A 16,826-nucleotide genomic window follows, 5' to 3' on the forward strand; every position below is an offset into this window, starting at 1 on the left:
CTGTGAGCGGTAGGTCCCTCTGGAGACAAGGGTTGGGGGAACGATTTCCACTGGGGCATGTCTTATTTGAATTTATCATGAGACATCTGGACCTTTCCCGATAATTTTGTCAGAGTACAGCCTTGGCCTGTTGCCTGAAAATAAGGTTTTGGAGCCGGGCATAGTGAGTCCAGCCGACGAACCCAGGAGGGAGCCCGCTCTGAACACCTCTGCCCCGCTGAGCATTGGAGGCACGGTCGGGGCCCTTCTTGATCCATGACAAAGTCACTTCCTTGTCAAATGCATCAAGACCCATCAGCATGGTGATCTGTCAAAACCAAAAAAAGTGGGTGGCAAGCCCTTACGTGACCCTGAGGTCAAGATCACAGAGTCCCTCGACCATCGACCATCATGGAACTTGTGAAACCTGAGTATTTCCTGAATGAATGACTGCCTAGAACACTCTCCCTGCAAGCCAGTTTCGGAAGCCCCAACCTGCAGCTGTTATTGTTCTGCACCCCACAGCAACTGCTTGGAGACCCCCCGGGTCCGGCAGGGGGAGGCAGAGGGTGCCGAAAGGGTGCAGTGAGGTGGCCGATCAGGGGCTGAAGCCGGTGATCCTTGGGCCAGGACTCAGCTGCCCAGCCCAGAAGTTGGGGGCTGCCTCGGTCCATGACACACAGGCTTCTCAAAACCAGCGAGGTCAGGGAATTTCCACCCCTATCCAGGCCTGGAGGGTCTGTGAGGACCAGAGTCCTCTTGACTAGAGGACCATAGGTTTGTAAACATCCACACCAACACCACCCACAGCTGCTGATTGTTTATTGCACAAGAAACTGGCAATATCGAGGCAGGGGGCGGGTATTACAAAATAGTCTGGTGACCAGCCCATGGCTAGCAAAGGGCATTCCGTACAGACACTTCAGTTATATACACGTACGCACACACACGCACGAACACACATGAACACCCGTGAGCCTGATGCTTCCAAACCTCACCAGCAGCTTACACCCTGACCCACCCTGGAGCGGCTTCCGTGGTGACGTGCCACAGGGAAGTATGGCAAATGACTGAAAGGGACAGAAGAGGTTGCGCTGTGGCAAGCTGAGCCACTCAAATCAGCACACATGACACAGGCAGACGCAGGCTGCACCTCCCCGGCCAGGGAAAGGTCGAGAATCTGGGAGCATGGAGACTGTGCTTGGAAGATACCCGGGACCAGGCCAAGGGGCTGCCTGGGGTCCTAGAATCCTGGGGGCCCGGGCCGGGAGTCTGCCATGATTACTGCCCCAGCATCCTGGGGGGGCATGGTCATCTTGAAGATTTCAATGTGACCTGTGAAGATTCCAATTATGGCAGAGTCCCCGGGTTGGAGGCTGGTGGGAACTGCAGAAATCAGACCGGGCTATGCAGCAGGTCAGGGCCTTTCTGCTGGTTTCCACGTCCTGTGTGCAGATAAAGCACCTCCGCAGAATGGACACTTTCCGCTGGCCGGGCCGCACTCCATTCTGAACAGGGGACCAGCAGGCCCGCCTGGAACTCCAAGGGCTGATGGGAGAGCTCCACAGCCGGATCCCTGTGTCCCGCCACTGGGGACTGCCTGGGGGACCCTATCTAGCAAAGGGATTTCTTCTCTATTGAAGGCGGCAAGGCTAGGAGTGGCGCTCGGGACCTCAACCCCTCCCACTCTGCCAGGCTCGGGGACGAGGTCCCTGCCAGGCTGCGCCGCTGGGTCAGGCCCGCCTGAGCTCACGGAACCACCGGGCAGGTTCCTGAGAGGCGTGGCTGTTTGGGAAACTCATGGACCCAAAGGCCTGGGTCCCTCAAGGTCTCAGAACGCCTGGGGTGCCAACTCCTGGACAGAAAGTGACAGCAGCATAACAAAAAAAACTGCAACCCTACAACACAACCGCTTCAAGTTTATAAATGGAAAAAGAAAGTCTGAGGGAGTCTGCTGTTTCTGTCCCATGGATACCCAGGCAGCTTAGACAAACCTTCATTTGCTGAGAATGAATTAACTGACCAGCATGCGTCCTGCGACTCAGCCTCCATTGCTGCTGCCTGCTAGGGAGGCAGGCGGAGATGGCCTCGCCCCAGGGCCGTCGCCCTCAGACCTTCACTTCATCTCGATCATCAGAGAGGCTCAATTACAGGCAGAACCTCCTTTGCTGGCAAAGACCCTTGGCTCTCAGTCCAGAACAGCCCACCCCACCCCAGGAGCCGGTCTCCTGGCCAAACTAGTCCGGGAGGTCTCCGGCCTCTGCGGCAGCCCCTGGGGATGCAACACCTTCCCTTGCACACACACACACCCAGGGTGGGGTCTAGGGGATGGGGGAGAGTTTTGCAGAGAGGGTCACCCCTCTGGAACTTTGCGAAGGTGGGGCCAAAGGCAACTAGGGGGCTTTATTCCAGACTGCCATCCATGGGTGGGGGGAACTGCAGGGCCTCCTGGGATCAGGCTCTTCTGCCAGAAGCGAGATGATGGTGTCGTCCCACACAGGGCCACATCCACGGGGGCCTCCCAAGGGCTGCAGGGCCGGTGGCCTCCCAGGCAGGGAGGACTCAAGACTATGTGTGCACTGGGGGGTGGGGGGGGCGGCCTCAGTTACTCCTGTCCAAAGCCCTCGGTCTCCTCAATGGCATACAGCAGCTTCTCTCTCAGCTGTTCGTAGCTCTTGTAGGGAGGAAGATCCAGACGGTTGAAGCTATCGAGAGCGGGGAAAGCACGACAGTCAGCCCCAGGAGGCCAGGGCCCTGACAGCCCCACCCTGCCTGCCTGCAGCAGGGCCACAGGGCTTGCGCCACACTGGCTAGGGCTCAGGGGCTGCCAGTCAGGCCTTTACACTGCAGGTGCCTGGACCATGGGGTGTTAAGGGAGGGGCCAGGACAGCTGGAAATTGGTTGGGGGGACACTTAGGGCAGTAGCTCTTGGACTACTGGAACAGAAGCGCTTCATATGTAAAACCCGGCAGATAAGATGCCCATCACAGCCCCATCTCTCCAACCCAACACCCCAGGGCCACGCAAAAGCTGCCAGACTCGAGGCTAAGAAGCTGCTACACCCACTGGGCTGTCCCAGGAGCTCATCGGGTCTGAGGCCCCCCGACGTCCCACTAAAACTAGAAGGCTCACCAGGTGTGGCTTCTGGGCAGCCAGGTTTCCTTGCCAACTTTGTCAATGCAAAACTTCTGTGGTCCATTGCTACCTGTGATCCAAGGTAAAACACACCCATGTCAACAGAGACGTGCCTTCCCAAAGCAGGACCCTCCGGCTCCACCCACAGATGGGCTCAGCCCCAGGACACAGAGGCCTCAGCTCTTCTCCATCCCACTGACGTGCTTCCAGGAAAAGACTAGGTTCCCCCCTCCCTCTGAGCTGTCTTCACTGCCAGCCAGGACACCAGAGGGCGAGAGAAAATGTACCGATGAGTTCAGCAAATCCCCCGATGGGCAGGCGGCAGGTCCCGGTGACAAACTGCAGCAGCCGGATCCTCTTCTCATTGTCCATCTCCTTCACCACCTGGAAGTCCGCAAGTCAAGGCACGGTCAGGCGACCCACGGGCCCAGTACTTAGCCTGAACGTGGAGCTCTCCAGCTCAGCAGGGCCCCTCTTTGGGGCTGAGGACACAGAGCCAGGTTGGCCAGGGGATGACAGCCCCCAACCTGAGAAAGCCCGGAAGTGCTCCTGCTAAGAGGCTGTGTCTGCAGAAGATTCCCACCCGTCCATGGGACAGCTCTGGGTCTCAGGGACACCGAGTATTCTCTTCCCATCCAAGTTCTGCTTTCAGAAATGACTAAATATGGGAGTGACTGCTTAATGGCTATAAGGTTTTTGGGGAGATGAAATGTCCCAGAATTCGATAGTGGTGACAGGTGCACAACACTGTGAATGTACTGGAAGCCCCTACTCTCTCGCCCGGGCTGGAGTGCAGCGGCACGATCTCGGCTCACTGCAGTCTCCACCGCCCAGGTTCAAGCGATTCTCATGCATCAGCCTCCCGAGTAGCTGGGATTACAGGTGTACGCCACCACACCTGGCTAATTTTTTGTATTTTTAGTAGAAAGAGGGTTTCACTATGTTGGCCAGGCTGGTCTTGAACTCCTGACCTCAAGTGATCCACCCACCTCGGCCTGGGTGGGAAGCCAAGGAACCCAAAGTGGAAAGCCACTGAATTGTGTATCTTAAAAAACTTAAATGGGTTGGGCACAGTGGCTCATGCCTATAATCCCAGCACTTTGGGAGTGTGAGATGGAAGGACTGCTTGAGCCCAGGAGTTCAGGACCAGGCTGGGCAACATAGCAAGACCCTGTCTCTATTGGAAAAAAAAAAAAAACATTTAATAGTTAATTGTAGGTTATAGAAATTTCACCTCCACAAAAATTTGTATGCATACATATGCATACAGACATGTACTAAGAATATCTGCAATCGTTATTTTTTTTTTATGCTATACTTCATAACGACAACAATGACAGCTCTTTCTGTTTTCTGGAGCCAAGCCCCTGACTTCCTGTCCCATCTGGCTGGCAGGGGACCTCTCAACCAGGGGCAGCTGCTGTCTGCCTGCAGGTCTGTCCCTGCACACCAGCTGGCCCAAGGCTGACCACTGACGGCCTCCTGTCACGTGCACTGGCCACCACTCAGCTGGAACTGTCCCTGTTCATCCCAAGGCTGGTCTATCGTCTCCTTTTGCAAGTTGTGGGAGGTGAGGACAGGGTCAAAGCTGAAGGTCCTTGCGTGTGAGGTCTCCTCAAGACCCGTTTCCTTTGGCTGATGGCCCAGATGTCCCTGCCAAGGCCTGGGCCCAGGACCCACCTGCCAGAACCACTGGATCTGCTTGCTGTTCTTGGTGTAGTGCCGGTAGATGGTGCTCTTCTGCCAGTCGCTCATGTCTATCTCCTGCATGCCGCACAGCATCAGCTGGGGAGAGGCAGCAGTCAGCACCCCTGGCAGGCCCCTCCCCACGCATCATCCACTCGCTAGCACATGACATTGCCCCAGACATGTTCAACTAGCCATTTCTGGTGTCAGCGTTAATAATATGGGTAATGTAAGTCCCTGTTTTCTTGAAACAAGTATCTGGGGAAAGGTGGGTCCTGAGATCCCAAATCAAACCCATCTGCCCTGCCGCAGTGGGAGTTTCATTGCTGAGTGTCTGTGGGTGCACAGTGAGCGCATCACAGAGTAGGATCACCCCAGAGGCAGGGGCTCAGGGTCCCAGCAACCTCAGACACTCACCTCCAGCTCTTTTTCATCAAAGTAGCGCAGCCACTCCAGCGGGGCCACCTCGTTGAAGCCATCCAGGAAGGCTTTGGTCTGCTCTTCCACGCCTCGGGTGAAACGCCAGTCGGTCAGCAGCCTGAGACCAAAGACCAGCCATGGGTAGAGGATGAGACCCATTGCTCAGAGGCAGCTCCTGGCCAGGCCGCGTGGCCGTTACCACGCAGGACCACCAGATCAGAAGAGCCCACTTCACACACCCAGACCCAGCCTGCTGGAGGCCCTAGAGTGCGGCCCTAAAAACCTCACAGTGACCTGCAGACACCGGAGTCTTTGAAGTCATCCTCACCACCGCCACCTCCTGCTCCTGCCCACAACACCAACTGAACCTCAGACGTATGAAAGCGTGGAGATAAAAAGACTAAACCAAGAGGCCTGAGGAACAGGCCTGGAGAACGGGCACACGTGAGACGGTGGGTCTAGGCACGCAGGCCACAGAGATCCTTTCGGCCTGGAGAAAGATGCAGACGTCTGAGCTTGACGCGACTTCAAAGAAATTCCACCCTGGAGGCTTGAAGTCTCCCACATGGGGAAAAATGCAGCCGGGAGTCGGTAACTAAGGACCCCGGCTCTGGTCCCCCAGCTCGCGCCATCACATGACGGCCCATCAGCAGCCACCTTTGAGGCAGATGGAGATGGCATCCACAGTGACCGATGGGCCACAAGGTGGGGGCCCATCTTGCTCTGCAACCAACTAGATCTCCGCACCGCCCCTGGAGCGGAGCCCCCGGCGCCTGAGACTCACATGATGTACTCTTCCTTGTTCTCCTCCGTGACCCGGATGCTCTCGCCGCCCTCCTTCAGTTCGTGGGTGGTCACCTTGCCCAGGATCTCCATGTCCTGGATGAAGTACAGCTCCAGGCCACATTCTTCCAGGTTGTTCTCTCTGGGGGCACAGCAGACCAAGTCGGGAGATGTCTATCGTGGCAGGGTCTTTCCTGGATCCTGCTCTGCTGCCCATGGGACACCAAGGGTTCACGGGTGGCCTAGAATCCTGAATAGTGACATTGGACAGCTTCCTGACTCAAGGAGAGGATTCTAGAACTGTCCACGGGGGACCCAGAGGACATTCCTCTCCACTAGCTCTTTTAAAGGCTGGACAAGAGCTCAGGGGCCACACTGGCAGACAAAATAAAAGCCATGCTCCCTGCCCAGAGACGTCACTCCTATCAGTGCGGTGGGGTGAGGGGGGAGGGAGCTCACTTGATCCAGACAATGGAGTTGTAGAACTCAGGGTCGACGGACTCCAGGTCTTTCAGGGTTGGTCTCTTGTTGAGCATCCGCTTATAGAAAGGGAGGGTGAAGCCCGTGTCGATGAACTTTCCGTGGTACAGCGCCTGGGAAGGAAGAGGCACAGCACAGAGCTTGGGCCTTCCCCGGGCACTGCCAAGACTGGCTCTCGGATACTCGGTATCAAACTCCGCTACCGCCACCCGCCTTCCCTGACAGAACCGCAGCAGTGGCTGCCTCGGACGCAGCGGGAGGGCCTCGGGAGCAAACAACGCCTTTGTCCTGACTTGCACCTACAGAGGGACTCCCACCCTGCCCTGCAGACCGCAGGGACTGGGCAGAGACAGCCGGCGCGGGAACCCACGTCCAGGCCCGCATCTGCCCCTCACACTGGCCGGCTGGCTCCCAGCCTAGCAAAGGTCTGTCCCACGCTCACAGAAAAGGCTTGCTCAGAGCAGCTCCAGGTGGCAGCCCTGACTCACTGGCGCTCAGGGTGGGTGGCAAAGGCAGCCAAAAATAATGCAGACACCGCTGACAGCGAGAGCTGGCGGCCAATGGTGAGTAATAGTCTAGGGTTTTACCGGTCTGTCCTGTTGGCTGCTGGGCCAGGCGGGTCTCTAGACCTGGGAAGACTGTACCCACTTCCAGAGCCCAGCACCTTGGCCAAGAGCTCCCCGACGATGGGAAGGGCCATATTTAGTCACAGGCTCCTGGGACACTTGGGTCCTCCTAAGAGGGGAGCTCAGGAAGGCAGGGGAAGAAGCGAAGGAAAGTGAGAACTGAAACTTCTCAAGCTATGAATGTGGCTCCCGTGCTGTTCCCCGCTTCTCAGTCAGGTTCTCCACACTCCCAAGACCCTCAACAGGGGGCACGTGGCAGGACCTCCCTTTCCCTATTCACACCGTGTCCTTCTTTCCAGTTAAATACAGGTGCTGGGAAAGCCCCTCCCCAGAACTGGCCCACTTTCTGACATACGTCCCTACACCCTGCACCAGCCAGTTTACGGTTCACCAGGAGGCAGCGTGGCATGAACAGCAGCTCTCTTCAGGACTGGCACGCCTCTCTCTAATGCACCTCTTCACTCTGGTATAGGAGCTCAGAACTCAAAATGCAAAAGCTGGAGAGGCTCCCGGAGCCAGAGCTTTCGCAGTGGCTGTCCTGCAGGTAGTGAAGAGTTTCCACGCTGCTTGTATAGGACTTGTCGAGAGGAAGCCCGAAAAAATCCCCAGCCATGCACTCTTAGGGTTTCTCTTGGGCTAGTGTTGACTCCAATGTCCCTTCCAGCTTTAGCGGTCTCAGTGGACGCTCCTAAATGCTTTTGACAGCAAGTCACCTCCCAGAGACAGGCAGCAGGTGGGCAGCCGTGTTTTCACCTGGCCCTGTCATCCCAAGGCCCTCAACAGAGCGCATATTTAATGTTCAGTAGCTGCGTGGAAACCCCTTCTACTTACCTGCAGGATAGCCACTTCAGGTGCCTCCCCTGGCTCTCCAGAACCCCTCTCCAGCTTTTTGCATTTTAGGCCATGGAAGCCTCATGGGCATGGTGGAGCTCCAGAGAGGGCGCTGCTGTGTCCACGGGGGCTGCTGTCTACTAGCCAAGCCTCCTGGTGAACAGGCCCAGGGCCTCCTCCAATGCTGCCCCTTCCTGGAGGTCTCAGAGAAAGAGCAGATTCCCCTGGTGCCCCTGGCACACTTCACCAGGAGAGGGAAGAGGAGGGAGAGGAGGGAACCAGGCAGACCCCTGGGGCCCCCTTACCATGGCGATGAATCTGCCTATAAAGCGGAAGTAGGTGAGGTGGTCTGGGTTGATGGAGGAGGCAGGGTTGATCTGCAGGCAGTAATTGTTCTTTCCCGCGTATTCAAATAAACAATACATAGGGTTGAGCACCTCGTGAGACAGGAGGAAAAACCACTCTCTGTGAGGGAAGAGAAAGACAAGACAAGAATAATGGATTCCTTGGTGCACATCTGCACAGGAGCTGTGGCTCTCCACCGTTGTGTTTCAGGTAGTCTGGGGACACGTGTCCCAGGGAGTCAAGCCCCGTGACAAGCGCCCGGGCTAACCTATATGAACAGCTGGGTCAGTGAACAGGGTGGGCTCTGTTCTACACAGAATGGCAACTGCATTTGAGGATGATGTTTGGGGAAACGTGTGCCCGTCGGCTCCCAGATGATGTGTTCCGAGACTTTACATCACAATATCCAGAGCTTCTAATGGTAAAGGGGGTCCTTGTCACCATGCTCAGTTGCATAGGCTGTGCACTACACAAGGGCACGATGCGTGTTTATGACAATAATTTTTCTGCAAAGGTTCTGTTTGAATAGCAACTACCCTGTTTCCGCTCTACCTGGGTGGGCAATATAACGTAAATACAGAGCATCACATTCCCAACCCCGATCCATGAAAACGTAATCCATGCTGCCTTCAGATTAGAAACCTCACACCCACCAGCTATGCCACACTCTTGCGCTTCGCCCTCCCTTCACCCCAGACCCCAACACCATCCCCGTTCCCACACTTCCACGCATTCATCTGAACCAACACCCGTGCCCTGGGTGCGAGCCTCAGGCATGAATTCAGAGTCCTTTTGGGCTTGAGCTAAACCAGCAAGGGGACGTCCCAAGGGGGCCAGTCCCCGGCTGCTGGGCTGTTTGTGGCTGGGCAGACGAGGAGTCCTTCGACGCAGAGGGTGCCCCGGTATCCTGTCCGTGGTTCTACCCTGTGGTAGAACAGCATGACGTAACCTACCATAGGGTAAAACCACTGGCAGGACACAGAGAGAGACACACACAGGGCGCGGCCACACCAGAGAAGCCCACCAAGCAGAGCCTGGAGAGGAGGTCACCACGGAAAAAAGGAACAGTCCATCCACAGGGCCAGCACGGAAGGCCACGCCACCACCAAACAGAGGACCAGAAGCAAGTTAACCCAACACCAAGCAAGAAGACATGCCCACACCGGGAGAGGTCTCGAGCGGAGAGGTCGCCGCAGGCCAAGGCGCTCCCTCTCTCTGCCGGGGCCCTTCTGCCCTGCCGTCCGAGGCAGCATTTCCCAGAGGGCCTGTTAACTTTTATGGGTGGACCAGGGTGAAGGCAAGACAATGCTTTGGACTCTTTTTAGGGTGACATAAGCCGTTACAGTGTTATTGACCCCAGACACGTGACATGCAGCTGAGCCCTGCTCAAGGCCCTGTGGATCGTGACATAGCTTATCCACATGGGGACACCTGACTTCACCTGCCCTGGCAGCCTTAAGGGGAGGGGACCCCAGGGTCAACTCTAATGGATGACCACACAGCCCTGATATTCAACTGCCCAAATGCTGCTGGCCTGGTTGTTAAAATACAGAAACATGACACATGGGTAGATAACAGAGTCACTGTACTGAGCTTTCACCCCTCCCGGGAGTCCTCCGTCGCCTCATGACCCAGTTACTAAAGGCTTAACGCCCAGCCCAGCAGGGCACCCCAGGCCCCTGTTCCAGGCTCAATGGATTGGCCACATGGATTCATGTATTTTGGTTTTTTATTTGTTTTGTTTTTGAAATAGAGTTTCGCTCTTGTTGCCCGGGATGGAGTGCAGTGGCACGATCTCGGCTCACCACAACCTCCTGCCTCCCAGGTTAGAGCGAGTCTCCCGCCTCAGCCTCCCCTATGAGCTGAGATTACAGGCATGCGCCACCACACCTGGCTAATTTTGTATTTTTAGTAGAGATGGGGTTTCTCCATGTTGGTCAGGCTGGTCTCGAACTCCCAAACTCACTTTGGGAGGCCTTGGCCTTGGCCTCCCAAAGTGCTGGGATTACAGGTGTGAGCCACCGCACCTGGTGGATTCACGTATTCTGAATGCCACACTGTGCCCCCTCCTGAAGATGCATGAGAACTTTGGGAGGGAATGTGAGCAGGGGGCAGGCAGCTTTCTGGCCATGGACGCTGTAGCCTGGGGAAGCGGGGTACAGGGCAGCCTCCCAAGGCACTCAAGCTCACCTGGCAATGCCCCCATAGTCCAGGCCCTCCTCGCCACGCATGATGATGTAGAGCCGGCGGCGCAGGTCATAGGGTTTCATGTTCATGATCTGGGAAGACAGAGCATCGGGCCGGCCTGCCACTCTCCCTTTCACAGCAGGCAGGGGCGGGAGGGACGGGACTCTAAGGCCTACTCTCCAGCAGACACAGTCACCAAGACCCATGCCGTGGAAAGTCTGCAGTGTGGGTTTAACAGGCCATGCAATAGGAGATGGGGTGCTGGGAGGAGGGCGTCGGCCTGGCCCTGGTTTCAGGCACCATGATCTAACCTGTTGGAAGGAATCTTCAAAAAGCGTCTGCCTGGAAACACTGATCTTCACGTGGCTGGGTAGGGCATTTGACTGAAAAAAAAAAAAAGAAAATAACTTCAAATTGAGCCTCAAGTGATCATCTGTTCTCCTGTCTGTATGAACAGGCAGCCCCCAGCCCGATGGGCCAGGAGGGGACAGCACGTCCCCTAGGAATGAAAACTCGCTTCCTAGAGACAGCCAGTTCGGGGTTAGACAAGTGTCTGGCCCCCACCTAAGACACAAACATTCCGATACCTGCTGCTGTGCCAGGAACTCACACCAAAATAACTCAATAACCCCAGCTGCCACGGGAGCCCCAGTACCAGAACTCACATGGCAGAGGAAACGGAACTGGTGATACTTCCACCGAAAACTGCGGTCATAAGCACCAGGGGAGCCTTGCTTCGTCCTGGGAAGAGCAAAGGTGTTCGGCGGTTCATGCCATTTCTCAGAAAATGAACAACTTGTCTTTGTCAACCCTAAGGAAAGCTGGTGCTATGTTAATTTAAAGATGAGTAATGTAAGGCGAGGAAGTGACTGTCATTAAGATCCTTGAAGAATAAAAAAGAAAATCTAGAAATAAAGCCAGACTTCTTGTTTTTAGAGAAATAACACTAGTGTCACTTGGAATAAACAGGATAGTCCCTTCCTCCCCATCCCATCTTATTTATTTGTTTGTTTGTTTTCTAGAGACGAGGTTTTGCTCTGTCGCTTAGGCTGCAGTGCAGTGGTGTGATCATGGCTCACGGCAGCCTCGAATTCCTGGTCTTAAGTGATCCTCCCACCTCAGCCTTCCAAGTAGCTAGGACTACAGGAGTGTGCTACCACACCGAGCTAATTTTAAATGTATTATTATTTTTTAGAAACAGGATCTCACTCTGTCACCTGAGCTGGAGTGCAGTGGTGCCATCATAGCTCACTGCAGCCTCAAACTCCTGAGCTCAAGGGATCCTCCCACCTCAGCCTGCCACATAGCTGGGACTATAGGCAGGCACCACCGCATCCAGCTAATTTTTAAATTTTTTTTATAGAGATGGAGTCTTGACATCTTTCTCAGCCTGGTTAATCTTTTTTATTCTTGTAGAAACAGAGTCTCACTATGTTGTCCAGGCTGGTCTCAAACTCCCGGACTCAAGCTATCCTCCCATCCCCTTCAATATGACATCAACATTGGCCACTAGAGGGCAGTAAGGGCAGAAGAACGCACTACAGGGGCCGCCCAAAGTGGGCCTCTCAGAGCCAGAACAAGGACGGCCTGGGTCTCGGCTCCTGGACACTGCTGCTACCTGTACAAAGTCCTTACCCCGACTCAAACCCTGGGCGAGGATCCTTAAAGGTGGTGGTGCGGGTATTGTGGTCCACAAAGTATCGCACCCCCTCGCTGGTGTATTTCATCTCCCATCCTGGGGGCAGAGCTGGTTCCTGGATCATCCTGGAAACATGGGAAGAAAAGGGTGAAGGGCTGGCCCCACCTTCTGGACCTTGGTGGTTGGAGGCTGGGTCCTCAAAGTGTGGTTTTGTCTCTGCAGAGTCCATGAGGGACCTTGAGGACATGCACCCAAGAAGCATGACCCAAGTCGTGAGGACAGTTCTGCAGCACAGAGAGGTCATTTAATATCTCATGGCCAAAAACGCAGCCCTGCATGGATGGCACTGGACTGAATGGCCACCAGCAATCCTGAGACACTCCATGCCCCAGCACGGCTTCACTTGGGGTGTTGGGAAACCAGGATCCCTCAACCTTTTTGCAATTATCAGCAGCCTGCACAATCAGTATGGAGACCAGCAACACCCGCCAGCCAGGCCACCCTCCATCCACCAGGAAGGTCTGTTTAAGAAACCACTTTTAAGTTGTCATCAGGCCAACAGTGTATCTGTGTAGTGAGAGTCTCAAGACACTTGTGTGTGGCTACAGGTCCCTGACATCAGCCCTCTGGGACGATGCAGTCCAAAACCACCTGCCTAATGCTGGAGCTGCACAGAGACCCAGCCTGGCCCGGCCCCCCTCTCAGCCCAAGTCCTTACCCCTGGGTCCGGGGGTCCTCCCACTGGGTCGTGCGAGTGTTATGGTTCACGTAATACACCCGTCCATTGTCTTGTCTCTTCTCTGCCACATGAGAAGAAAGAAAGAACCATCAGATTCAAACATGGAGAGCCGGTGTCCTTTCCCCACGGCTCCCACCTCCTGGATGCTGGGTCTGAGTTTCTCTCCCTGTTGTCAGCCTGTTAGAGAAGAACCAGCCAAAGCCGAGCTCACTCACACTTGTCACTGGGAAAGGGACAAAGAGGGTCCTTCCTTCTTGTTGTTGTTGGTGGCGAGGGGGGGGTGTGTGACACATTTCCAACTCGAGATGAAGCACTTCTTTGGTTGGTTGGTCAGTTGGAGGGAGGGGGTGGTGTGGCCACCCGGAGGGAGCAGCACAGCTCAAACCAGAGGCATAATTGCTCCCAGCTGTGTGCAGCACGGAAGCCGGGCAGTCCCCAACCCGCCAGGCCCCCCACCCAAGTCCCTCACGGCTGATCCCTGGTCCTGGGACCCTCTGCACTGCATGCAGCTGACCTGGGCGCCTCTGTCCCACAGGGCATGGTCCTTATGGGGTAGCTGCATCTCCCTCGCACCTCTCTGATCAGTGCTCTGCACCCTGCGCCCCTGTACCCTCCAAGTTCTCCCTCTTCTCCCACTTACAGGCTAAGTCTTGTTCTAAAACTCTCATACCCTGGCACATCTCTTTCTTGCTTATGAGCAAATAAATGATATCTGAGGCTGAGGACACTTACACTGCCCAGCCTCTTCTTAGACATGTACCTTTTTTTTTTATATATATATAAAGACAGGGTCTCGCTATGTTGTCCTGGCTGGTCTCGAACTCCTGGCCTCAAGTGATCCTCCCGCCTCAGCCTCCCAAAGTACTGGGATTACAGGCAATAAGCCACCGTGCCTGGCCTGCCTATCCTGTTCTTACACCTAAATACGTGCTTTGAGACAGGGGAGTGTTCATAGAGTGGGACTGGGGCACAAATATACTTTTCCTCTGCTCTCAACAATCTCTGTTGTCTTGCGCTTTACTGATACACTGATAAGGGCTCTGGGGTCCCCAAGGGAGAGTCTGGGCTCCAGGGGCAGACCCAACCCGAGCTGGCGATTCTGGACCTTGAGAGGGATGGAAAGGGGTAACCTCTCAGCTCCAGGTAGACAGGGGAAAAAAAAACTAGGGGGTAAAGCTCTTGGCCCAAAAGAGGTCACCTTTCCCAGGAAGTTCCTGAGCCTTCAAATCTGTTTCTCTCCTGAAAACAAATGATGCTAATGGCTCTCCTTTTACAAGACAGAGTAACATTAAAGAAATAAAAAATAATCAGTTCCAGAAGCTACAGGGAACCTGAAAGCTGAAAAAGGAGCAGAACAGGAAAGAGCAACAACCCCCTCCTCACTCCCTACCAAGACTCAAGCTGCAGTGCTCCCAACACCAGCCCAGGCTTCAGTCTCCCTCCCACTCTCTGCCTTACCTGGTATCTATGACTCGTCTGAAATTTTACAAACAGACATTATTTGTCAATCATACGTCGATAAAGCTGGAAAAACAAATAAATACAATAAAATAAAAATAAAGACAGGCTGGGCACGGTGGCTCACACCTGTAATCCCAGCACTTTGGGAGGCTGAGGCAGGAGGATTGCTTGAGCCCAGGAGTTTGAGACCAGCCTGGGCAACACGGCAAGACTTCATCTGTTTTTTATAAATACAAAATAAATAAAAGGAAGACAAAAGGAAAGAAAGAACAGGAGGTGCCCAGAGGTGTCAGGGAGCTACCAGACCTCAGAACACACAGAAGGAAGGCTTCCCAAGAGGTTTCCAGGGGAGGGGGCCGCTCCCAGCCCAGAAGCTACTGCTTTGAACTAGATCCTCATGTCTGCCCTGTTAAGGGCCAAAGCCAAGGCTAACCACAGGGCCAGGGGGATCTGTCCAGCGGGCCTCAGGCCTGTGTCGTCATTTCTGGCACTGCTGCTGCGTGGAGGCCTCCCAAGGCCGGCTGACTGCCTTGCAGCCTTCAGTTTCAGTTAGGGGGCTGGGAAAGACTTTGAAGGAACACCGGCTCGACCTCATTTTAGGAGCAAATGGACTCAGACGTATTCAGCCACAGGCCCAGGGTCAGGGCCACCGAGGGCAGATGTGGATCTCAACCCGAGGTGTCCTGAGTCCCACAGCAGTGTGTGGGGAAGATGCAGGGTCTCTCCTGGGGCAGCAGAGAGGGACACCAGCAGGCTTGGTTAGCAAGCTGCCACTCAGTGCCATTCTCACTTGGTCTGGCTGTTCTTTCTGTTCATTCTCGGCGAGCCCTGGGGAGGCGGCCCCTGCCACAGCCCTGGGGCAGCCAACACAGATCCCCAAGGATCTGCAATTCAGAAGGAACCCTGGCCTTTAGCCAGAATGTTCTTCCTCTTAATTTTGGACTATGACAGTTTGGTGGGCTTTTTTCTGATTGTTCATTAACAGCATCGACTCTGACCACGGCTCCTCCATTTCCATCTCAAAAATTTCCACACTTAGCATTCGAGAGCGGCTTTCAAGTCTCCATCAGCTGTGCTTACCTGGTGACCATCACTCAGCAGAACTGGCATGAAAACCCACTTGACTGCGCTACACCACCTGCCTCTACAGAGCCTGAAACACACTAGCAGTCCCCGGCTTCTAGGCCGCTGGTCACCAAACAGCAGTACAGATTCTTGTTTAATCTGACGCATTTTCCCCTGCCTACTGATGAGGCGGGGTCTTCAGAGTTTTACTCTCTCACATTGGAGCTGCTGCCAATCTCTGAGATACCAATGACCTTTCTTTGGTCCAGGGAGCCATGTGGGGCAGCTATCTGCGTAAGGGATCCCTGAGCTGAAAGTCAACAAATATGTGGAAGCTTCACTAAATGGTATCTCCAACCAGAAGGACCAGAAGGCCCTTCTAGGACCCTGGACTGCAGTGCTCATTCACTAAGTGGTACCCTGCAGGTATAAGAGGGTTGACACAACCTCTTAAATGACTACCCGAGAGCAGATGTGTCTGCACCGAGAAGGCCCAGCTCCAAAGCTGCACGTTTCCAGGCATCAGAAGCCCATCCTATCATTGTCAACTTCCCAGGATGCACCTCTCCATCTTTGTTGTCGAGTGCACCCCCTCCCAGTTTCACACCATCTGTCAACACCACCAAACCAACGTTTACCGTATTCTGCTGGCCTAATCCATAAATGAAACGCAACACATGCTGGTTCCCGCAAAAACTGCCTTCTTCCGCTCCCAGTGACTCTTACAAGATTAAATAAAACTCTGCCCCAGCTCTCTCTATCAAATGCGCTAAGTCTCATCATCTCTAATGACCCTTTTTGCATGGCTACTCCTTCCTAGAATAGCCATGAAGCCTATAATCTCTCCTAAGTCATGGGTGTCCATCCCTTAACTCACTGTTAGCAAATCACGTCAAGGACCTGGGATAGGTAAGAGGCGGCTACCAAGGGCGAGGAGAAATCTACACGGCGTTATTAACTAGCAGCGATGCGTTTCCAGAGTCACCACCTGGCATTCAACTCTGGTATCTGCTTGCCTCTGGCCTCTTTCACAGCTATGTCAGAAATAAAAAGGTGGCTTCTATTAGTCAAAATTAGACCGAAGTCCGCCAACATCTCAGCTGCAAAGCAAGATGTGTTAAGGTGGATCATTCCAAGCGTATGGTCACAGACCTGAAACAAATCCATGTGGGAGTTCGGCAGTGTCAAAATATCTTAGTGTAGCATGGACACTTGAGTAGACACCTTGAAACTCAAGACCAAAGCCCAATAGTCCCCCAGCTGCTCGGGGACATCTTTCTTAGGGTCCCACTCCTTTAGCGATGGTGGGTTTGGTGGATGCTCCAGTGGTTCGGTGGAGCTTGGTTACTTTCCCAGCCGCCCGGCTCCATCACCTGTAACTGCTGTGGCGGGGCATGCCCAGAGAGTGTGCTGGAGAGGGGAGAGACGGAAAACAGACGGACAGGAACAG

General features: G+C 54.6%; 1 protein-coding gene across 6 annotated transcripts in view; it reads right to left on the reverse strand.

Moving 5' to 3' along the window:
• Window positions 1–784: 784 nt before the first annotated feature.
• Window positions 785–16,826, reverse strand: part of WWP2 (WW domain containing E3 ubiquitin protein ligase 2) — a 181,942-nt gene continuing 165,900 nt past the window's right edge. For 4 of the 6 annotated variants that reach the window (XM_031658132.1, XM_031658131.1, XM_031658130.1 and 1 more), the window contains exons 12-23: window positions 12,830–12,911; window positions 12,108–12,236; window positions 11,138–11,213; window positions 10,476–10,855; window positions 8,246–8,405; window positions 6,463–6,596; window positions 6,005–6,145; window positions 5,218–5,338; window positions 4,795–4,899; window positions 3,402–3,498; window positions 3,112–3,184; window positions 2,362–2,684 (exon numbers count right to left, since the gene is read on the reverse strand). In XM_031658132.1, coding sequence (XP_031513992.1) covers window positions 2,585–2,684; window positions 3,112–3,184; window positions 3,402–3,498; window positions 4,795–4,899; window positions 5,218–5,338; window positions 6,005–6,145; window positions 6,463–6,596; window positions 8,246–8,405; window positions 10,476–10,855; window positions 11,138–11,213; window positions 12,108–12,236; window positions 12,830–12,911 — 1,598 coding nt within the window. In that variant the 3' untranslated portion in view covers window positions 2,362–2,584. Of the gene's footprint in view, window positions 2,685–3,111; window positions 3,185–3,401; window positions 3,499–4,794; window positions 4,900–5,217; window positions 5,339–6,004; window positions 6,146–6,462; window positions 6,597–8,245; window positions 8,406–10,475; window positions 10,856–11,137; window positions 11,214–12,107; window positions 12,237–12,829; window positions 12,912–16,826 lie in introns of all 6 variants that reach the window. The other 2 variants (XM_021932115.2, XM_031658129.1) reach the window with 2 other exon arrangements.

The sequence above is a fragment of the Papio anubis genome, chromosome 18 (genome assembly GCF_008728515.1).
Source record: "Papio anubis isolate 15944 chromosome 18, Panubis1.0, whole genome shotgun sequence".
Taxonomy (NCBI): Eukaryota; Metazoa; Chordata; class Mammalia; order Primates; family Cercopithecidae; genus Papio; species Papio anubis.